A 22,344-nucleotide genomic window follows, 5' to 3' on the forward strand; every position below is an offset into this window, starting at 1 on the left:
AAAGCGCGGGCGTTACAGACAACAGCTGTGCGCGGTCAATTCCGCTCTCAACCGCTGCACGGCGAGCAAGGCGAGCCGTCCCATGCGCCAGGAGAACCCAGGCGGCACTGACCGGTAGGCACAACCTCGATGCACGGGGTACGCTCTCCGTGGAAATCTTCGGATAAAAACTGTCCCTGTGCTTCACGCTGGCGGAGCCGGTGTCCCCACACCTGCGATAGCCTCAACACCGGATTTCTAGGAAGCCCACTTCACCTTCATGCTGCCTGTGCGGCTAAAACTGTCGCACGGTAAGTTCAATAATAATCACACCGGGTGCCCGACTTCACCACTTCTTTGACGTCACCACCGCCTGGGTGAGATGTCTGTCCCCGCGCACATGGCGGCTGTACATTGAGCGGCGCCGCTCACTGCACTTTCAGTTCTTGCTCGGGAGTCAGCCCACACCGGCTAGGTGCCTTGGCTAGGGCAGACAACTTCGGCAAATACACCTTGGGTCACTCTTTTTCGCCAGCCCCATAGCTGGTTTACCTACATCAGTGTGCTGTCTGAAACCCACACGGTGCGGCACGCGGCCTGCGCTGATGTGCAGTAGTGCCAGCGGCTCGGCCGGCACGGCCAATCCTCCCGCTGAGGTTGATTTTCCGTGGCGGCGAGGGCTCGCCTCTGGATTCCGAGCGCAGCCTCGATATGGTCGTTTGCCGGGCTTATATTGGGACAGAAACGTTCTGTAGCAGGCGGCCAGTGAATGCCAGAACGGCAGCCGACAAACTTGAGACAAGTACGGACAAACGTTCCCCCATCAGACCCCTTTTCCAAGGTAAGTCACATGGGACAGAATTCGGTAACCGCCGTTACTTTAGCGCAGAATATGCGGCGGTAGCAGTCCTCTGTTACTTGGTTCTGTTTCAACTTCGTCACTCCTACAGTTGTTTTGCAGTTGGACAGGGGGCGAATAACAATGCCAGCCGTGTAGATCGATCGTTTGTCGAAGCAGAGTCGTTGGAGCTGCGAAATATCAGGGAAGGTGGTCGTCAGTGTGTTACATGCGTTTGTTTTCCTATATTTTTTATCCTTGTCTCAGCTCTTCGACTGCGCACAGTTCATGTTCTTAGGACGTAGCCAAACTGAAATGCAGTAAACTTGCGAGCAAGTTTGCGCGGGAGAGCCGCACGTACGCTCCGTATCATTGCTCAGCGAACGTAGATGGACCCCCTACCTCACTGAAAGCAATTCCGTCCCTTTTTCTTCGGAGTCTGCCTTTCTTTTCTAAGCGTTTCCACAAACGCATTTCTGCGCGGAATGAGCCCTCTCTCTGTCGAGCTGACAGCATTCACAGCGGCACGCACCGTACGGAGTTTAAGGGAGGTTGCTCTGCTGTCTGGACGTTGCCATGGGAACTGCTAGGGGAACCTAGTCCTGAGAACTCGTTTTTTTTAGTACTACCAATGCTTGTCACCGGTTACTCTTCGTGGTGGCAAGGAGAGTTTGAATCATTTCCCTGAGACGCCTGCTCGGGCGGGGACCTCTGGCTGGCAACTGCCGCCTGTGTCGAGTGTGCTTGCGAATGTTAGTAATCTTTTGGAACTGACATTTGTTTTTCACATCATGATGGTGTGGTGAACACGGATAAAGACAGCAAAGAGACAAGCAGGGCATCCAACTGCCTTCGGCACTAAGAGCTAAACCTTGCCAGGTAATCCAGAGTTTTCATCCGCTCGGTAGCTTTGTGTCTCACCTACGTGTTGCCCCTGCGGATCTTCTGAAATTTTCGAAGGGGAGACGTAGCTTGTTTTCTTCTGTCATAGCACTTTCCAATCATGGAGGCCGTGGTCACGCCGGCCAACAGACGTGGAGTTCGTGTGTTCGAGAAGGTAGCCAGGTGGCCATGCGTTGTAAGAGGCCTCATCATGTGCGCACACATACTCCACACCCTTTCTTTCCGTGGGTAATGTTTGTGTCCGTCTCTTGTACTGAGGGGAGCTGATCTGCTATTACACAGTCGGGGCCTGCTTCGGATACCCCTTCGCTAGTAGGACGGCATTCTCTTTTTCTGTCTGTGTCTCACCTCATTGGCGCAGCCGGCTTCTTTTCACACTGTCGCGCTCTCTTTTTTGATTCTGCATTGCTAGTGTCCCATGTAGCGCCTCAGAACCTACAGTAAAGGCGATGAAGAGAATCGTCTCTCGTTATCTTGTCGTGTACGCGAGTTATGTCCTCGCGCGTGTTCTCCCTTCTCTCTTCTCTTATTCTCTCTCATGCTTGATATGCCGACTTCCTGTGTTTTTCTTCAGGACCTGGCGACTATCCCTGCGATTTTCATCTCTTGCCTTCACCCGATTTATTCGCCATCCGTCCTTTGTTCTTTTCTTTTCTCAGGCTGTATATTGTCTACTTGGCTTTTCGCTCTTTCTGTGCCGCGTTGTCTTCTCCTGATTTTTCTTTCTTCTTTCCTCCTCTTTTCCTTCATTTCATGTCCCGTCAAATGCACACACTCTCGCCTGCTTTCAGATCGCATACATTTTTCTCTTGCAAAAAATCCTTGTTGCCTGCTCTCTTCTCTGCTTCTGTAAACGTCGTGAGAGCTCTCTGTTTTTCCTCTTTCCTGTTCTTTCTTCTGTCCTTTATCACAAAAGAAGAAGTGTCTCCCTATCTCGTACAGAATGTCTTCGACATCTTTCACTGAACGACACCCTCCATCGGGTTCGGCTAACAACCCAAGTGAAAACTGCGGTGCGTCTCCTCCTCCTCCTTCATTTCCCTCTTCTGCCTCTCCTTCGTCTAACCAGCATGTCCGTGAGGCTCTTCCCTCTTCGTCATCATCTCCTGGATTGAGCTCTTCAACAGGCTCTGTGAAATGTCTGCCTCGCGTTGCTTCATGTGCCGGGCCTATATCTCAGCGCGTGACTGTGAACGAACATACAGTCGTGTGTTTATCTGCGGACGTTACGCCTCTTCACTTATCCGCTGCTGTAACGGATTGCCATTTGGATATGCATGAGTTGAGTTCGGCGACGACCCCGCACTCTTTCTTCCATCAAAGTTCAGCCGGCTCGAAAGAACACTTGCATACGAACCATCATTCTGTCTCTTCGTCGTCTTCAGGAAAGGAGAAGAAAGCTGATGAGAATAAGAGAGAGATAGGGATATCATACGAGGATAAGAAGAAGGCCACGCAGGCACACGATTTAGCAAAATCAACGGGGGCAACAGCAGGCCTCCCAGGAAGGTTAGGGGAGAATAACACCAAAGAGGGAGAAGATGGAGAGAAACAAGCTTTTGAGAAGAGACAGGACGAAGAGGGAAATCGGCTTGTTCGCGCCGACCAGTCTCCGACAACAGGTAGTAAGAGTGAAACTTTTCCTGAGAAACACTATCTGCAGAACACCGAGAAAGAAGGTGAACAGGGAGGACAGCAAGGTGTATCTGCAGGTTCGCCTATGATGACGCACAAGACATCTCCTAGGGGTCCTTCTTCTCGTATCTCAGCCCATGCAGCGGGAATGGCTGGAGCCATAGCTACGACCAACGCGCAGCAGAATCTTCCTTCTTATTCTCCTCAACATCATGGGAAGGCATGTGACTATACTCCTCTTACCTCGACAACTAATGTAGGTGGAGGAGGCGTTAATAGTAGTATGGTATCCGATCTTGATACAACGGCTTATTCCTCATCTTGTGTTCCAGGCCCAGGTGTACAAACACCCGGGAGTGCTGTTGCATCTGGAAGTGCAGGAGGGGAAAGAATGGGAACAGGTTTAGGAGAGAACGGTTATGTGAAGCCTGGTGGATTACCGTCACATCAGCAGTTTTCTTCTTTCTCAGGAATGAAAGAGGGTGAAAAAGCTATCTTTCCTTTATCTCCAACGACTTCGACAGGTGCTGCGGCTCAACATTGTCATCAGCATGCACCTTCTACGACGAATCCTGTGCTACCAGCCAATGGATTTTCTTCCACCAGAGGAGTCGAGCGTGACATGTCTCCGTGTATCCCTTCAGATTCTTTCTCTTCTTTAGGTGTAGGGGGCCTGGGGGGAAAGCAAGAAGAAGTCATTACCACAGCCACTCTCCAGCAACCAGAGACTATACCTACAGCTGCGCGTATTCTCAACACTCCTATGGTGGGAGGCATGCATTCTACAGGAAGTATCACAACAACTGTGCTCCCTAATAAGCCTTTGATCTTGATCATCATCACAGGAGGGACTATATGTATGGATTACGGAGGAGAACAGAGTTCGATGCGGCCGAGAAGACTAGCTCAGAGATTAGAGACGTTACCTGAATTGAAGGATCCAAATCTCCCTCTATTTGATGTTTTAGAGTGGGATACACTTATTGATTCAAGTGAGATGGGACTGCCTCACTGGAAGCTTCTCGCACAGCAGATCTTCACTTTCTATGGGGATTATGATGGGTAAGTTGCAAAGGCGCTTCTTGCCTCTTATCTCGTTCTTCTTATATTGGATTCTCTCTGTCATTTTCTCCGTGGTCACTCCCATTCCCTGCCAACTGGATCGAGATACACTCAACAGAGTTGTGTGTGAGTAGTGGCGACGTCTCCTACATATGGGTTTCGACGGATTCACAGTCAGATGGAGACACACATGATACATAGATAGTCAGATAGACTAAAGACAGATAGATAGATAGGTAGATGGATAGGTAGATGCTTTTTCCTGTGTGCATTTCTCTCTCTTATCCTCTGCGGAGATATATACTTGCACGTGTTCCTCATCGGATGAGTGTCTTTCCGGGGAAGACGAGAAAGGTGCTGTTAGACTTCAACGCTATATTCTTGGAAAGAGTGATTTCTCGGAAGCTCTTTCAGTTTCTAGACGATGGGGAGAAGAAAGATTGACTTTCTACCCAAATGGAAGTGTCTCTGAGGTCAAGGGGCGGCCCCAGGTGGTTTGCTTCAGAATGGTACCCTCGTGTATAGAAGAATGTTGTTGTCGCCCCAGCCATTCTGTTGTCCCTGGGCGCGTCCACTCCCTCTACCTGTTTTATCCGGCAGTCACGTCCAGTCAAGCATTCCAAAACATTGCACCTGAACGGTTGGTGTCTCAGTTCTTCTGTGAATCTTCATCTCTTTCTTCTTTCTTATTCTTCTTCAGGTTTGTTATTTTGCATGGGACAGATACCATGGCGTACACAGCTTCTGCCTTGTCTTTCATGCTTGAAAATCTAGGGAAGCCTGTTGTCCTTACAGGATCGATGCTGCCTATGAGTAAGCTCTTTCTTCGCTTTCGCTCTTGGGTGGTGTTTTCTATTCTCTCATATAACTCTTTCACTCTTGTGTTGAATGGAGCCTCCTTGCCTCCTCGATGTTCTCTATTATCACTCTGCCTCTTATAGAATCTTACGTTCACGTTGCTGTGCGTTTATAGACGATCTCCTGTCGCCAACGATGTGAATCTGTATATGTCTTCCTATCTTTCTCTCTATGTATACATACACATGGGTAGATACTCCCCTACACACAGATGACTTCAGCACGTTGTATCTCCGTGTGTATGTTTTGTGAAAGTGACCGGATGGAGTGTCTGTTTCTCCTAGGCTCAGTGCTTAGTACACCTCTTGGAGCTGCTCGGCAACCTTTCTTCTGTCCTAACAATCCCTCTCTCCTACAGACAGATTGTGTAGGAGGAGTATCGGTAGGAGATGAAGTGCATCTGGTCTGCGGTGTCAGCACGCTTTTCATTCCGATTTTCTTCGATATCGGCTCTTAACACCATGGGAGTGTATATCTATCTATCTATACATACATATATGTATGTATGTAGATCTCTCTCTCGCTATGTATATGTATATAGTTCGGTAGACGATGGACTAGCTGCCAAAGTCACCACCGCGGTGTATCCTCATTCTTCTCTCCTTCCTCTCCTGTCGTATCTTTCACATAGGATCTCCTGATCATATCATAGACAACACGTTCTCCTCTCAGCTTCTGTTCATTTAGCTGAGACTGGATATATATACGACAAACTGAGGTAGGCTAGAATCCTTGCTCTAACGAATACCAGTCTCACCCCCCACTGACACCGCCTTTGGTGTGAAGTTCTTTATGCCCTCACGCCCTCATATTCTTTCTCCCGCTTCTTATCAAGATTCCTGTCATGTTTTCTGTGTGTGTGTGTGTACGTGTCTTCGCGGTTGTTCTTTCTGTCTCTCTCTGTCTTCGTCTCTTTCTCTGTCCTCCTCTTCTTTTTCTCTAGTGCATATATCAACAGATGCGAAGCGTAATTTAGCGGTGAGTATGATGATGGCGGGGTATTCTCAATTGACCGAGCTGGTGGTGATTTTTGGGTCTCATGTTCTCCGAGGGACACGTGTGAGTAAAGTCGATTGTTCTCGTATTGATGCATTCGACTCACCAAACTTCCCTGCTCTAGGCTGTGTCGGGGTCGACGTGGTTCTTCACGATGAGCTTCTTCTCAAACCTCCTGTAAGGGGTTTCCGAATCTTCACGCAGTTCTGCTTGAACATCATCGTCTTCCCTCTCACCCCTTTTCTACCGGCGGAGTATCTACGGCATGTTCTACGTGAACCGTCGAGACCCTTAGGGATTGTTTTACAGCTCTATGGATCAGGAACAGCTCCAGGAACGAAAGAACTTCTACAGATTCTTAAGGAAGGAATAGAGAGTGGAGTTAATATTGTCGCCACAACTCAGTGCCGCCGAGGAAGTGCGAATCTTCTTGCTTACGAAAGCGGAGTATGGCTATCAAATCTCGGCGTGATCAATGGAAAAGACCTGACGTTAGAGGCATGTATTGCAAAGCTATCATATCTCATGGGTAAGATGCACCACCTCACTCAGTCTTCACGAGGAGGCCTCGACGTAAGAAGTCAGCAATAGAGAAAAGAGAAAAGGAATGCAAGGTGAAAGGGAGGAGAGGATATAAATACAGATATACGGAGTTGCGGATCTGTGTGTGAGGTGATAGGGGGGGCATGGCCAGTTGAAGTTCAGGTTTTTGTGTGTGTTTAGCTTTTTAGTCAAGGTCACTTTTTCTTTGTCAGACGTTGGAGGCCCCTCTGCAAGTGTACGTACACTTCAGAGTAACGCTGTTTTCTTGGAGATTTGAGGGTTCCTGTATGAAAGAGCGCGTCTTCCTGTTTTCTCTTTCTCTGGTGGAGACGTTCGTGTAAGAGACGGCGTCGTATGCGTTCTCTCGTCTGCTGGACGTGTACCAACTCGCGTAGTGAGTTCGAGGTGTATATACACTGGAGATCATCAGTGTTGATGTGGCTTTGGCTTTCTCTTCAGGAAAAGGCTATTCAGGTTTAGCTCTGAAGGAGTTAATGGAGGCAGCCATCCGTGGAGAGCTGACTGAGTCTCCAAACAAAGTCGGCGCTGGAAGTATGGTGTTAGATTTAGCAGACAATTCAAGCTATGAGAGATCAAGATGCGCAAGCATCGGAGAAGAGAAAAGAGATAGTGGATTCCTAGGAGGTGCGAGTGCATCTCCTTCTCCTCAGTCAGACCCCTCAGGTCCTGTCAAACCTCGTACAGAAAGTTTGGGTGTATGTACACTCTATCGGCATCGTCCGGATTGCGATCCAACAGCTCCTTGTGGAGATTTTCAGCTTCCTCCTGATCATATCAGATGTTGAGCTGTCTCTACACTCGCCGGTTCAAACGCGACTCACGTTACATCACACTTCTTTGTATTTTGGAGATGCATGCGAAAGTCTCTACTTTTTTTTTCGCTCACACCGTTCAAGCCGGGGTGAGTGAGTTGTTTCTATTTATCCTCTTTCTGTTCGTGTTTGTACAGCGTACATGCATGTATATGTGGCTAGTCGTCTGTGTGGAAGTATATATATGTATGTATGCCTTAAACCGGGTGCACAGCCATATATATACATACGTACATGCAGATGCATATATACATACATACATACATCGTTGTGTTATCAGAATGAAGAAATCAAGACTTGGAGTTCCTCTGACAGCTTATTCATTCCTTGTCTCCTTTCCTAGTGCAGGGTCTTTCTCATGTACAGTAGGAAGAGGGATTGTGGTTTTCTTTCTTTCCGCGACTCCTGAAGGGACGAGCGTCGACCATTGACTGTCTATCTGTCGTTCTTTTTTTTTCTTTCTCTCCTTTCTAATGGTTCGTACAGAGCCCTCAATGAATCTGTATAATCACTTGCATACCATTACATAGTAGAGAGTTCACAAGTGATAGCGATTCCGCTCTTTCTCATGTCAGTCAGCTGGCTAGTCGGCGAGCTAGCCAGCTAGGAGAGCCGTGTCTAGTGACGTGCATCAGCCGCATCCGAAGCGGTGCTGAGTTCATGTAGAGTACAGAAAGAACCAACCAGGTGTCTACCTCTTGTGACTTAGCCGTTGTAAGACATAAGGGATTGTTCCGTCTGCTTTTCTCCTTCCCCCTGTGTATTGTCATGTTGCTCCTATTGAGGTATGCATGTCCACTTCTTGGGATCTAGCCGGATATCTCGGGTTTGATTCGCAGATAAGGATGGGAAGCACCGCCAAAGGAGTGAGCGATTGGTCCGGTCCTTTCTTCGCTTCGTTTCGGAGTCTTCATAGACATAGATGACAACACTAGACAGAGGTTCGAACACATAAGGAGGTTCGCGGCCTTCGTTTTCTCCTGCTTAAGTACATCGATATTTGTTCTTCTTTTCTTTTTGTGGAGGTTCGGCTGTGAGCTTTGTGGTTATTTTTGAGCTTCGGCTGACTTGGGTAGTCGAGCACCTGGTCATCGTTGTCGATGCTTTGGAATTTATATTTACCTGTAGATGCCTATAGAACATATAGATGTTCGTATACCTATTTGTACAGGCGTGAAGGCATAAAGACGAAAGAAAGCCTCGAAATGAATGAGCTTTCAACGTTTCGCCTCTGTCAGTCAAAGGTACAAAAAAGCTTTAGAATAATTCTCTCTTGAGTTTTCGTCCAATCCTTTCTATCTTTCTCCCTCTCGGGTTGTTTCTGTTTTGTTCACCTGCCCTATCCACCCGCTTCCTGTTTTGTATGCTCCATTCGAGTTGGGCTTGGAGGGAGTGCTTTTCTCTGGTATTTTTAGAGAGGAAGAGGTAGTGAAGAATCGCCTTCCTTAGTGAGAGAAGAGCCTCTGTTTCTTTCTGAACGTCTTTTGTTAGTAGTCGAGTGTTCTAAGAGTTACGGGGGAAGCCCTCGTCTCTCCAAAAGAAAGCGTCTCTTTGCTGTATACATCTCCATATCTATGGTTATATATATATATATGGTTTGCTAGGGAATACTCTGAGCATTAAAGGAAGAAGGGGGGGGGGTGGCAAAGAGAGTTAGACTACTATGGATAGGGTGGTTATCTGGGGGTTGAGTATATGCTGACTTAGCATCGATGGATTGAACTCGTTTCGTAACAATGCAGCACAAGAGGTGGAGAGAGATGTCTGTCTGTCTCTGTCCATTCTTCTTGGTTAAAAGAGGTTTTTTCACGTTTTCTTCTTCCCAGAAGACGTCAGTTTTATCCTTTCAATTGAAACCCGAGAATTCTCTATGACGGACCGGTAGTTCGTTGAGTGTTCATACCATATACCTCCTCAACTATACACATGCACATATATATATATATATGCATGCTTATGTATATATCGGAATATGTTTGTGATCCTTCTTCAGGGAAAGCGTATGTGTGCGTGCGTATTTAGATGTATGTTTGAGTACATACATACATGTATCTACATGCATACGGGTAGAATAGGGGAAGGTGGAGAGGGCTTTTTTTTTTTTTTTACTGCATGCGCCAGGGAAAAGATAGAGAGGACTAGGATGTCGTGATGGTGCCTTTCTTTTTCATTGTTGTCTCGGGGGTCCGGCCAAGACAAGGCCGCTTCAATTTTCGATTAGACAGATGGAAGGTTCCTGTCTATTTGAAAATTTCTGCCGAAATAATTGTGGACTGTCGCTCTTTCTCTTCTTTTTGCATTCGTACGTGAGAAAAAACGGGTAAGAGTACGATCTCTGTCACGAAGGTTCCGGTCTGTGTTAGCAAGCAGTAGGAGTTGTCCTCAACATGAAGTATGCACGGGTGTCGCTCAGTGAGAAGACAGACACCTGGTCTTTCAGGTAAAAAGCAGCAGCAGTTCGCTTCGCCATGTGGGCGTTAGCGAGGCTCCGAACAGGTCGATAGAATCATCTTGTTGTCCTTACACCAGACGAGTGAAGAATGCCAAGCAATCTACTCAAATGACTTCCCGGATGACTCCGAAGGGGTGATAGTTCACCAGTGTAACAATGGAGTTTGATTTGCTCAAAGCTTAAATAACAAACTTCTCGACGACTACACAGAGCTAGCTAGCTACCTCAGTGGGTGCGCTGATCGACACACCAGAAGTTGCGCGGGTCGTCGTCACTCCGGGGCGCTGACAGTGGTTAGATAACTACAGTAGGTATGGATGGGAAAGCAGGGAGGAGCTAACGGCCGGGAACCTTGTCCGATGGAAAGAAGCTAGGGGTATAGCGTGTCATCGGTATTTTGACGGAGAGGAGAGTTAACACTCTTTTTGACCCCGGTTCGTTGTCTGAAAGCTCATCAAACAAATGCTCTACGATGCCGATTCCTTGCAAAACGTCATGGGGAAAACGTTCGAAACGTGGTCTGCCCAGAGCCATCCATCACGCCACACAGCGCATGCGCGACCGATATCCTGAGTGGTAAGACACTAAACTCATGCGCCTCGTCGTGGTGAAGAGAAGCGTTCCTGCTTTAGACGCGGGGAAGGGGGAGAGCGAACGATCAAGAGAACAAAAAAAGTATGTAATTCTGTAAGAAGCTACGTAGATCAACTCGTCAAGGGGATGAACTAATTGACTGGGGTATGTGCCCTGGTTAGCTTCACTGCCTGGTGACGGTATCCCGACTCGTCTGTTCGATCAAGAGGGGTCCTCACAAGACATGCATCCAATCAACAGCTAGCTACTTACGCGTCATCATCTGCTTTTGAGCTGCATCGGCATTACAATGACACAATAAGATTCCTGTCAGTCGAGGCGTTCGGCACAGACTCAGTCTTGTTAAAAGGGCATTGCTGAAGAATCGGAACGAGAACGCCACTAGGTGACTACCTCTGACACCTCTATACATTGTATGTCTTCCGAAGGCACTCTCTGGGTTCCTATCTCATGGTAGTCCTGTATGTCTTCCTAGCCGTCGAAGGGAACAGCAGGCGGGCGCCTCCCTTCCTGCCACCTTAGACATGAAGTCTTTTGTTGACCTTCTTCCGAATCCATTTGCACTGCGATGTCTCGTTGGCCAGATTCCAAGATTTCCAAACAAAACGAGAAAAGCCGGTAAGAGAAATGGGACTCGTTCAAGGCTCCGCACGAAAACGAGAGGCGCTCTAGGAAGGGACTAGCTCGTCTGCGGCTATGTATCTTCCCTCCCGTGAAAGGGGGGGCCGACGTTTTTTTTGGCATCGATGATGAATGCACCATGCATGCCCTACTTGATGACAATTGACCGGTACTTGGCGCAGCAAGACAACTGACTATCCAGCCATTCTAGTCGATCGATTATGTACCTTTTTGGATTGAACCAAAATACTTACACGTAGTACCACATGTACTTGAAAGAAAAAGACCATTTGGCATGCTGCCGTACTTGAATATGACTGAATCTGACGCCTGGAGGAAGGAAGCATGAACTCGTGCATGGATCATAGAGTTTATCTGTTAAGGAGGGAGTGGAGGTCGCAAGTGAGCGACTGCTTACTCGTACAGGGCTGGGTTGTGGAACCCAACCCGGACGTCGATGCAGACAAGCTACTAGCTACAGTTGAATGTGTAGTTTGACAAGAACATTTTGACAAAGCTGCCTTCAGGCGGCTATAACGGACAGATGGAAGTTCTTGCGAAAGAAGTCAGTTGAAATCTCAAGCCCGGGGCTTCACCTTAAGTAAGGAGAGAATCAGGCGATAAAACACTCGGCATGATCGAGATTTCTGTCCACTGCATCTGACGGACAGCTACTCTTTGTTGTACCTGATCGCTCTTGCGGAAGTATAGACATCGCTCTCATGCTCGTTCTATGCTCCCGGTGTACTCTACGTAAAGGCCTAGGTATATATCTCTACCTCTGTATATATGCTGATCTGTGTAAGCGTGAGTGGGTCTCTCTGTGTCGACACTTGCGGTACAAAAAAACACTGTAACTGCTCGAGCTGGACAAGAGACAGCCCATGCGCATCCAATGCCGTCACATATACAGAAAGAGGTACACCGAGAGATATATAGATAGCTATAGATGCAAGCGCATAGAAAGATCATCTTCCACGTAAAGATCCTCAAAAGCGGAATTATGTTTCACTAGTATCTGATGTCGAAGGCGATAGTAGAGTGGCTGGAGAGGAAGCACCAAGAGAATTAGTAGGCTCAATGAACATGTCTCTTGCATGCGGTGGTACATACTTTAGTTCGAGAGATTCAAAGATCTCTCTTTCTGTCCGACAATGTTCTCCTCTTCTTCCTTTCCAGACAATCCCCGTACGACTTCTCTGTCTTCTCCACATGCGAGTCATCGGAGGGCTCAAACTTCCTAGAGCCATCTCTGTTTCTTCTAGGGGATTCATTCCTTCTTCTAGCTTCACTTGATCTTTCAAACTTGTAGACACCTCACTCTTCACACTATTACTACCACTCTCTTGACTCCTCCTATTAATGAACGGAGAAACAGTCGAAGAAGAAACTCTCTGACTATCTCTTTGCACAGTCGGATCACTCCCTTCGTCATTCTTAATCCATGGCAGTGTCTTTTCTTCGTGACTATCTCTTAGCTTATCCTCCTCTTCTTTTCGGATGGATTGATTGACAGGAGAAAATCGGCGAGAGATAGGAAAGACCGAAGGAAACGCTTCAAAGGACGTCGTACGTGGATAGAGACCGGTATCATCTAACGAATATCCAACCTTCTTAGCCCATGTTCGCATACTTCTGTTGAACTGGGCCGAGCCCGTGAAGTAGAGAAGAGCAAAGGCCCGACACACCTCCGGGTAGATCTTAATATCAATGCGACGAGGAAGTCGAGGACCTATCCAAGGAAAGGTATTAGAAGGAAAAGAAGAATGATCTCCTGAAAAGAAAAAACATCATGACAGGGATGACCTATCTTGTCTATCGGCATAAAATCTATCACACAACTGCCTACTTACATGGTGGTGTACGTACACTCGAGAAAAGATATCGTACAGGGGTCCTACCGTCTCGAAACGACACGCCCGGAAGAAAGGCTGCTATGAGCTCAAGAAGCAAAGAAAAAACTGAACCAAGAGAGAGAGTGACTTTGAGTAGACAACCCCTCATGAACTGTTAGCAAACATAAGAGCGCAGGGCGTGATCATTCCAGAAAACCCTTTAGATGCGTGGTGTGAGAATAGTTAGAGGTGAAGATATACACACTAAAGACATTTATAGATAGATAGATTCAATATAGATGAATAGACAGATTCAAGATACATAGGAAAACTCAAGATAGATACATAGATAAAAGATAGATTGATAAATGAAACTCCCAGAGACAGATAGACGGATCCAAGATAGATAGATCATAGATAGACAGGGCAAACACAGACAGATATCGGTAGATATCGATAGATAGATAGACATAATAAAGACCAGCAGATCAATAGATAGACCAAAGAGAGGTCTCCATATAGATGTTGTAGTTCGCCGTGGCAGTTTATACCCTTTCCAGTTTAAACCCTTTCCATATTGTGCATGCATGTAAATATGTTGTGTATCTACAACCTGCCGCGTACCGACACCATTCATGGAAAACAAACACAAGATAAGGCGAGAATTCGAAAGGGTTTATTGAGAGAAACAATCCTCTCCTCTCACCGTGATTTTCTCTATCAATTGTCGCCCCCATGTGACTCATCGGTCTTGGCGGCCATACACATACACCACAATACAGCTCAGCGACTCTTTTACTTCTTAGATGAGAAGATGAGATTTCATGCTGACGTTGGTCTTTCTCAGGCATCTCTCCTTCTTCTTCTTCGTGTTCTTCTTCTTCTTTAGAGGTGCCCTCTCTTGCTTTTCCTTGTTTCTTCTTACGCCGTCCCTTTGATCGAGCGAGATGTGAAGAAGAAGAGGAGGAGGAGGAGGAAGTATCTGTAGAATGATGCAGTCCAAGTTCTTCATTGATCAGGAGATGATCGACTAAAAGGCCTTTCTCTGTAAGAAGAGAAATAACTCTGAAGACGGAAGAAAAATAAACCACAGACAAATGCAGTACGCCTTTCTACAACCTTCCTAGGAAGGTAGCCTTTTCTGATCTAAGAAGTTCAATGAAGAGATCCAAGACACAAGTCGCAGCTTGAGATAAAGCGAAAGAGAGAGAGAGGCCATCTGAAAGATAGAAGGGAAGGAAAACGCACAACACAGAATGCTTAGTCACTAGATAGGCACCTCTAATTAATGAACAGGAAAGTTCAAGGAGAGTGATTCTTTTCACTTTGCCCTGTAGGGACAGTAAGAATCTCTCCATCCCAATACACCGGAGAAGAGATCTGGAATGTCCCTTCATCGTGATGTAACCATATTATCGACTATCATACTAAGTGCCGTATCTCCACACACATAGGGAGATGCTGTCTAAAGACAGGCAAGAAAGACACAGGAAAACAGCATCTACACACATCCTCCTTCCCCGATTCTTTTCTGGAAACGCCTTCGACACCTGAGAATTTCCTAAGATTAGATATGTTAAGAGAGAGAAAATTCAAAGTGTTCGGCTTATGATCGGGCATGAAACATCCGTCTCCTTTGAGGCATGCTGTCTCTGGGGAAATCCATCCCCTTTTACCGCCAGTAACTTTACACAGGAGAAGACATGTGAAAGCAAAGTAACTTTTGAGAAACATATGCAAAAGTGAAGTGCCTATCAGAAGCCACATGCGAAAGCAACCCCTCCTACCCCTCTTCTATCAAGTGCCGCATGTATGCTGTTCTAAATTGATTTTCTGTATGAAGATGAATGAGTGAAAACAAGACAAAGGGAAAGGGAAGGGGTCTCGCTCGCCAGCTTGTGTGAAGCTGTACATGCTTACGTCTACGGCCATCATTCAGTCTCCATGAATAGATCGATAGACTAAAGATAGATAGATAGACAGACCCCTGTGCGAGGATCACCACAGACATAATATGCCGTAGACAGAGAGAAAGAGATGCCGTAGCTAGGCAATCGTATTGAAGGTGAATCCAAACCATGTCTCCGCTCATACGCAGGGAAAAGACCACACCTCCTCCATGGTGACTTTCGATGTATGAAGAAAACCTCCTAATATGGAACTCAGCTGGTCAAAACCTTGAGAAGTGTCTATCTTAAATCATTCGTACCCTTTTAGAGCTCCTTTGGGAACATGATTACGTCTTATCAGGAGGATATCTATATCACCGCAATCTGCTTTTCCTCGGCGATAACTTCCACAGACTTCCATTCCTACAAAGATATCATTAGATAGAGAGAAGGCCTCCGTGCCTTCTTCCTCTTGTTTATCTTGATCTTCTTTGATTCTTCTTTCTCTCTTGATAGAAGGATTAAGAAACGGATCTTCAGCATCTGACCGCGGCTTTTCTCTTTTGATTCTATGAAGAAAACTCTGGGGGACTTCTGACTTCACTTTTTTCTTCTCTGGATCATGACCTTCGTCTTCTTCTTTCTGTTCTTCTTTTACTCTGATGTCTGTCGAGGAAATCTTTCTTTCTCCTAAATCAGGAGTCGAATGAAGAGTCTCTTCTTCTTTTTTGGTGTGAACAGATGAAGCAGAGAGAATCTGAGTTTGAATGAAAGACGCAATAGCTGTAACTTCATCTCGTGGAATTCGCTTCTCAAACGCCTCAACATACATCAGTCCTAATCTCTGAGGACGGGAGAGAAGACGCGCCGCTTCTTCTGTTTTATCTAAGGGTCTCTTCAAACCCTCCGCGCTGTTCTCACTTCCTTTACTCTTGATGGGAGAGAATTTTGAAGAAGAAAAGGAGGCTAAGTGATTCTTACCATGTATAACGAAAGGCTGAGGTGTATGTACACCCGAACTGAGCCAAGCTGAAGAAGCGCGTCTACCTTCTTTGATGTCTGTGTGAATTTGTGGTCCAAAGATGTCATCTAAGATTTGTAAGGATCTCCGGGCAACTTCTCCTTCCCCTCCTATCCTTCTCTCTTCTTCTTTCTCTTCCCTATGGTCCGCTTTGTCTTCTGTCTTAACATTCCTAGGGTGTACATACACCTCACGAGTCCGGCATTCCTGTTCTGAAAGCCTTCTCCTCTCTTTTTCATCTAGCAAAGTGACAGCTTTCCTCAAGTCTGCAACTGAATAAATTCCAAGCGCATACAACTTCTCAGCTGTATGAAAGCCGACACCCCATATACGCTGTAAATCCTCTAAAGCTTTCGGCCTCGCTCCGAGAACTAGAGAATCTAGACGTCTCGTTGTGCCTGTCAAGACTAATTCTTCTATGGTTTGAAAGATACTCTTTCCTACACCCGGTTCGCCCTTTAGCAGTTTATAGTTTTCTCTTGTTATTCCCTCTATTCTCAATCGATCAGTTGAAGAAGAGTAGGAAGAAGATGCGTAGGCTGGCCTCAGCCGTGGTATAGAAGTAAAAGATAGATGAGTATTCTTCTCCTCATCTTCGTTCATCCCACTTGTCTCTCCTTTATCATTCTCCGTTCTTCGCTCATCGAAAACACACTCTTCTCCTCTTCCTTTTCCTTCTTCTTCAGTCATGTTGCTTTGCGTCTTCTTCTGCCCTTTACTCTCATTCTTGTTCTCCCCCCCTGTCCCTGTCTTCTTCTCTCCTCTTCTCTTCTGCGCTTCTTCACGGGCCTTTGCCGCTGCATTCGCAGCGACCCCACAGCGCAGACGGATAGCCCCTGAGGCAATCCGAAATCCTTGAGCTCTCCAGACTTCTCCTTGTTCTTCATACTTCCCTGCTAGAAGCTGAAGTTTATCAAGAATGAAGCTTGTAAGATCTGCGCCTGTCCTATGGCTAGTCGTGTCCTTTGGAGAAGACACACGGGGGCATACTAGAGACGAAGAAGAAGATAACGATGAAGAAGAGTCGAGAGAATGTACAAAGCCTTTCTTTTCACTTTCAACGGGTTTTTCTAGAGATGGAGAAATACCATCCGAATCTTCTTGTAAAGCAGATGATTCTGATGCTGTCGACGATACAGAAGGATGCTGTTGGCACATGAACTGCTCTCTAATAGGTCGCATGCGTCTGAGCTTTTCCTCTCTTAGTCTCTGCCACTGCGCTCTCTCTGCCTGATAGCGTTCCTCTTCACTTGCTGTTCTAGATAAACGCGAGGGAGGAAGAAGTGTTGAGAGAGAAGAAGAAGGAGAAATCTTACCTAAGACGAAAGAAGAAGAGATCGGAGAAGTGTGGGAAGACTTCTCATCATGTGTAAGCAGCGGGGTTACGTGTGATGTCTTCATGTTGTTTCTCTCGTCATCCTCATCTTCTGAGCTAATAAAGACAGTCTGTTTTTCGTCGATCTTATCCATCACATCTCCTTCTTGTTCTTCTTTCCCTCTAGTGTTTACATTCGAGGAATCTTTCTCCTTCTTCTCTTTCTCGGACGGCCTCTGTAAGAACGCTTTAACTCCTACCTCGCTCTTCCTCTCCTCGCCGCAGGACCCTTGGGTGACTTCCGTCTTATCCCGGCATGATGAGAATTCCACGGATTGTCTCTTCTTTTCAAATTCCTCAGCGGACGCATGCGTCTTCTCTTCTTCTTTATCCTCTCCTCCTGTCTCTCGACTGTCTCGACACCTGGGTGCATTCGCCTTTCTGTTCTGCGGAGGGGAAGAAGCCGGCAAGCTATCAGAAGAGGGCAATGGAGCAGGAAGAGAAGCAGAGGTACAAGGAGGAGGAAAGGAAGAGAGAGCGTCATAACTGGATGCAGAAAGCTTCTTTAAGGCAGAAGGACAGGAGAAAGGAGGGAGAGAGGAAGGGGGCCTAGCACGTGAAAGATTTGATAGAGGGATGGCAACTCCTACAACCTCAATCTCACTATCACTACTGTCTGTGATGTCAGCTGGATCTTGCTTCTTTATCTCTTTCCTCTCTATTTGCTTCCTTTCTTCTCTTCTCCATACATTTTTCTTCTCCAGCGATCTCTCTATCTCCCTCCCTACCTTGCTGTGTTCTTCGGTTCTTGTGGTGTCTCCGTCTTTGCCCTTCCCTTTCCCACCAGGCGTTTCTTTTTCTTCTCCTCCTGTCATCTTCTTTCTCTCGACTTCTAAACCTCTCCCCCGTCCAATCTTTCCGTCTTTCTTCATCATTCCTTCGTCTTCTCTTCAGCTGATCGTTCTGTCCGTCTTTCTTTCTCTTCCCCCGATCTTGCGCAAGGAGAGACAGTCGATAGACTCGACTAATCTACTCGAGAGAAAAGCTGAAGGCTGTTCCTCTCAAAAGTACTATTAAAGTGTTCTCTTGGTTGATCCATGGCTGTGATTCTTTGCACCAGGTCCAGAAAAGACGTGTCTTTCGATAAGGATGAATGTGTATGTGCATAAACTCGGGGCCCCTGTGAGAATTCACTCTGACTTACTCAACCCGCGACAGTCGATATGCTGGACCTCCTCTTACTAAAGACTCGAAAGAACAAGCCGCATGAGAAGCCATATGTCCTAACTCCATAGGAGGAACCATGTTGTGAAGAGAAGAAAAATGAAGGAAATTTCAAGTGAATTTGCTCTTCTTCTTCTTGATCTACTGCTTTATGCTAGGAAAGAAGGAAAAAAAGTCTTGAGGAAAGACCAGGTATTTCAGGGAGAGCCAAAGTGAGGTTTCTCACAAGAAAGAGTCAAGCGAGTAATTCTACCTTAGGTATCCTTATCCATGCACTCCATAGAAACATGCAGGCGGATTCATTATATTCCTAGGAAAAGACTGTCTCCGAAAGAAGAACGGAGAATGCCTGATAATTATGTCAACGACACAAGAGGCATGAAGATAGCTGGAGAGCGCACATCTGTGCTTGGTTGACAGGTGCAGTTCGTCATAGTACCTAGGAGGAGATTCTTCCAACCCAGCCATCTTTATTTGTTCTTACGAGGCACGCGCCTGCGTATTAGATGACGAGAGGAAGCTGCAACGATACAAGTCAAGTGGGCAAAGAAGGAGAGCTCACAGGTGCCAGAAGATCACCGGACAAGTGTGAGTGTGTGTAACATAGTTGGACGATAGAAGACATCCCGAGTGGAGAGAGAAGAAAGAGTCGACAGAAGAGAGAAGTAAAAGGAGCAGGAAGTCCCCAACTGGAAGAGATGGTTAGCTCGTGGCTCAAATGAAAAGGCTTAGCAGACATGAAAGAAGAAAGAGGCCGTAGTGTTGGCCCGTGCACACCTCGAGTGAATACTCAGCCAGAGACAAAGAGGAAACTGCAAGTGTGTAGGACCTAAAGAGAAGACGACTGGGCAAAAGAAGAGGTGGGCGGCCGTAGGAGACCGCTTGCTCCTACAGGGATGGCGCAAGGGAAAAAACGGGAGAAGGCCTCCGTATCTGTCTCATGAAATACGTTTCGAATGTCTAGTAACAAGATGATTTGCGAGCACCTCTTAACAAGAGAAGACCCGAGAAGCGTCCACAGAGTGGAGACGCAGAATCAACGATACCAGCAATGGGGCCGCTCTGGAGTCTCGCGGATCTGAGAGTCAAAAACAATCGAGAACGTTACACGTTCTCCGTTGAGCCGACATCTGTCTACTGTCTAGCCAAGGCGACTAGAGAGCCCGTGCATGCATGCTTTATCGAGAGATTTCATGTGCAACTTTGCGAGCGAGCGTGCCATGTTGTGGGGGCATGAAAACACCTCGATAGGATCGGACTGTACGGCAGCAGCCATCGACCCGACTTCTGGTGTTCCTACATACGGCGGGTGGTCCTTTTCCCACCAGCATAGACCGCGGAGGGCGAGACGCCGTGGTATCTTTTCATGGAGGTCGTCTCTCCTGCAGGAAATCCTACCCTTTTTTCCTTGTATCTGTAGTTCTGGGTTTCTTTGACGGGCATTTTGGCCTGGGGTCTCACTGTGGGTTCTTCGCCAGACCACGTAGGAGGTGGAGTGTACGTACACCCCACGTATTGTGTTGTCACGTCGAGGGCAGCAGCTGCACAATCGGAGGAAGGATTGTTTTGGTTTTGTGTAGTTCGTCTATATCTCTGTCAAAAAATGGGGCGCAGACCAGCACGTTGCTACCGCTACTGCAAAAACAAGCCTTACCCGAAATCACGGTTTTGCCGTGGTGTTCCAGATGCGAAGATTCGCATTTATGACGCGGGTCGCAAGAAGGCTGATGTTGAAGAATTCCCCGGCGTTGCCCACCTTGTCTCCGATGAGTACGAGCAAATCTCATCAGAAGCTTTGGAAGCTGCTCGTGTCTGCGCTAACAAGGTAAGAAACATCTTTCCTAGGCGATTCCATGCATTTCAATCCCCTGGCTTCCGTTCTTTCTCTCCAATTTGCGCGCATGCGCCTGTGGGGGTGTCACCCTTTGTTTTTTGTGGCAATAGTTCTTTTCGCGCCTGTGGGTACTTCCTTTTTATCCAGTACGTGCGACGGGTCTCTGCTCCCAGCAGGTCTGGTGTTGCTCGAGGAAACCAACGCTTCTCAGCCTCTACCCGAGGAGACTGACCATGCCTTCCCAGCAGTGTGTTTGTCTCTTCAACCTGAGTGTAGCTGTATGTTGTGTTCTGAAGTACCTCCTCTTTTGGTGGCCCTTATAGTGACCGTCGTTCCTTTTCTGATTACGTGCAAAGGCACCTTGCTGTGTAGAGAACAACAGCAGTTCTAATGCGCTTCATCATACACCGCTTCTGTGACCGATGGCAGGCCAATCACGCTCGGATGCCTCTTGCGTATCTCCAGTCCCCTTTCGCGTTTCCTTGTTTCAATGATGGGTTTCTTTACTCTTGTTTGGACACAGGGGGAACTTGATGTGTGGGCTTGCGTTTTCTTGTTCGCAGTACATGATCAAGAATTGCGGTAAAGATAACTTCCATCTCCGTATCCGCGTCCATCCCTTCCATGTTCTCCGCATCAATAAAATGCTTTCATGTGCAGGTACGTACAAATATTTTGTTGCGTTGGAGATTGGCCTTTACTTACCACTGTCCCCTACTGTGCTCTCTTCTAGTGTTCCGGCTCTATGTACTCATGCGTATGTGCACGGGTACATACATCCGTACCGCGTGTTTATGGCATTGCTTCAGTACTTCAGTTTCTGTAGGCGAGGCCCTATGGGGGTCTCTACTGCAAGCATCTTTATGTAGTACCTAGAAGGTGCCACCTCGAGAGATGAAGAAGCGCACTTTCTTTCGTACACTCAAAGAATGATGCGAGAGCGGTACAATAGGGCCGTCTTTCTGTATTTCCTGTCTCTTTCCATATGCGGTCGTCCGTTCTCTTCTTGGAGCTCAATTTTGCTCACATCGTCCCTATATCTCAATTTGGGTATAGGAGAACAAGCAAGGACCCAGTCTGCACGAAGATGTCTTTTTCCATCCTAGGTTCGATTCCTAGTCACTTTGAATCACCAAACGGCGCTCTCTTTGGCAATGAGCATGCATTTCTTTAGGCTGCTATCTCTTTGGACTGTGTCTCTGTTTTCAGGTGCTGATAGACTTCAGACGGGTATGCGTGGTGCCTTCGGAAAGCCGACCGGTCTTGTAGCTCGTGTGAACATCGGGCAGATTCTCATGTCCATCAGAACAAGGGTAAGACGTCACTCTCTGCTCTCCTGCATGTATCATATCGAGTGTCTTTACAGTTTGTCACCCTTCTTTTATTTGCTTCTGCGCTATTTCCTTTCAGAACGATACGACAAAGATGCCTTCGATATCTGCAGACATATAGAAGTCTTTATGTTCGTACATGTTCTTCACACACACATACATACGTCACAAAACTGTAGCTATTTTTGACGTCTCTTCTCGACATGTGTTTTGACGTCTCTTCTCGACATGTGTTCCTCTGTCGATGTGTGTGGCTTGTGTGCTTTTCTTACAGGAGAGCAGCGTTCCTATTGCTGTGACTGCCCTGCGTCGTGCTGCCTTCAAATTCCCTGGTCGCCAGAAGGTGTTCGTCTCGAATAAGTGGGGTTTCACGAAGTTCACCAAGTCCGAGTACAAGAAATGGCAAGCAGAAGGTCGCATTGTCTCTGACGGTGTTGATGCTAAGTGGATTGCCTCGAAGGGCCCACTGAAGAACACGTTTCCCGCTGCTGCAGACATCGTCCTTCCCGTGACAAACTAAACACCAAGCTGCTGGAGTGTACGTGCATACACTGGAAACACCCTAAGGATGAGAAGGACAA

General features: G+C 47.0%; 3 protein-coding genes across 3 annotated transcripts; 2 read left to right on the top strand and 1 right to left on the bottom strand.

The window, feature by feature from the left end:
- The first annotated feature begins 363 nt into the window (after positions 1-363).
- On the top strand, positions 364-10,255 carry CSUI_003974 (l-asparaginase). Its single transcript, XM_068064169.1, has 5 exons — positions 364-1,696; positions 2,295-4,417; positions 5,118-5,230; positions 6,219-6,800; positions 7,274-10,255. The coding sequence occupies exons 2-5, from the start codon at positions 2,664-2,666 to the stop codon at positions 7,618-7,620; spliced, it is 2,796 nt and encodes a 931-aa protein (XP_067923851.1). The 5' UTR covers positions 364-1,696; positions 2,295-2,663; the 3' UTR covers positions 7,621-10,255.
- Positions 10,256-11,614: 1,359 nt separating this feature from the next.
- CSUI_003975 (helix-hairpin-helix motif family protein) lies at positions 11,615-19,679 on the bottom strand. Its single transcript, XM_068064170.1, has 3 exons — positions 15,359-19,679; positions 13,856-14,214; positions 11,615-13,088 (listed from the first exon to the last, which is right to left on the bottom strand). Exons 1-3 carry the CDS (start codon positions 18,307-18,309, stop codon positions 12,316-12,318), a joined length of 4,083 nt encoding a protein of 1,360 aa, XP_067923852.1. The 5' UTR covers positions 18,310-19,679; the 3' UTR covers positions 11,615-12,315.
- A 42-nt stretch (positions 19,680-19,721) lies between these two features.
- Positions 19,722-22,344, top strand: CSUI_003976 (60s ribosomal protein). Its single transcript, XM_068064171.1, has 4 exons — positions 19,722-20,423; positions 20,996-21,092; positions 21,642-21,745; positions 22,038-22,344. The coding sequence occupies exons 1-4, from the start codon at positions 20,202-20,204 to the stop codon at positions 22,281-22,283; spliced, it is 669 nt and encodes a 222-aa protein (XP_067923853.1). The 5' UTR covers positions 19,722-20,201; the 3' UTR covers positions 22,284-22,344.

Source organism: Cystoisospora suis (assembly GCF_002600585.1).
Source record: "Cystoisospora suis strain Wien I chromosome Unknown contig_1791, whole genome shotgun sequence".
Taxonomy (NCBI): Eukaryota; Apicomplexa; class Conoidasida; order Eucoccidiorida; family Sarcocystidae; genus Cystoisospora; species Cystoisospora suis.

Bases quoted from the DNA above. Each gene is read 5' to 3' on its own strand.
- CSUI_003974 (XM_068064169.1), top strand. From the start codon at position 2,664: ATGTCTTCGACATCTTTCACTGAACGACACCCTCCATCGGGTTCGGCT. The intron at 4,418-5,117 runs GTAAGTTGCAAA...ATTCTTCTTCAG, and splicing joins TTCTATGGGGATTATGATGG to GTTTGTTATTTTGCATGGGA. The intron at 5,231-6,218 runs GTAAGCTCTTTC...CTTTTTCTCTAG, and splicing joins AGGATCGATGCTGCCTATGA to TGCATATATCAACAGATGCG.
- CSUI_003975 (XM_068064170.1), bottom strand. From the start codon at position 18,309: ATGATGAAGAAAGACGGAAAGATTGGACGGGGGAGAGGTTTAGAAGTC. The intron at 14,215-15,358 runs GTACGAATGATT...TTCCGTCTTCAG, and splicing joins CCCAAAGGAGCTCTAAAAGG to AGTTATTTCTCTTCTTACAG. The intron at 13,089-13,855 runs GTGAGAGGAGAG...TTTTCTTTTCAG, and splicing joins AATTGATAGAGAAAATCACG to GAGATCATTCTTCTTTTCCT.
- CSUI_003976 (XM_068064171.1), top strand. From the start codon at position 20,202: ATGGGGCGCAGACCAGCACGTTGCTACCGCTACTGCAAAAACAAGCCT. The intron at 20,424-20,995 runs GTAAGAAACATC...TCTTGTTCGCAG, and splicing joins CTCGTGTCTGCGCTAACAAG to TACATGATCAAGAATTGCGG. The intron at 21,746-22,037 runs GTAAGACGTCAC...CTTTTCTTACAG, and splicing joins TCATGTCCATCAGAACAAGG to GAGAGCAGCGTTCCTATTGC.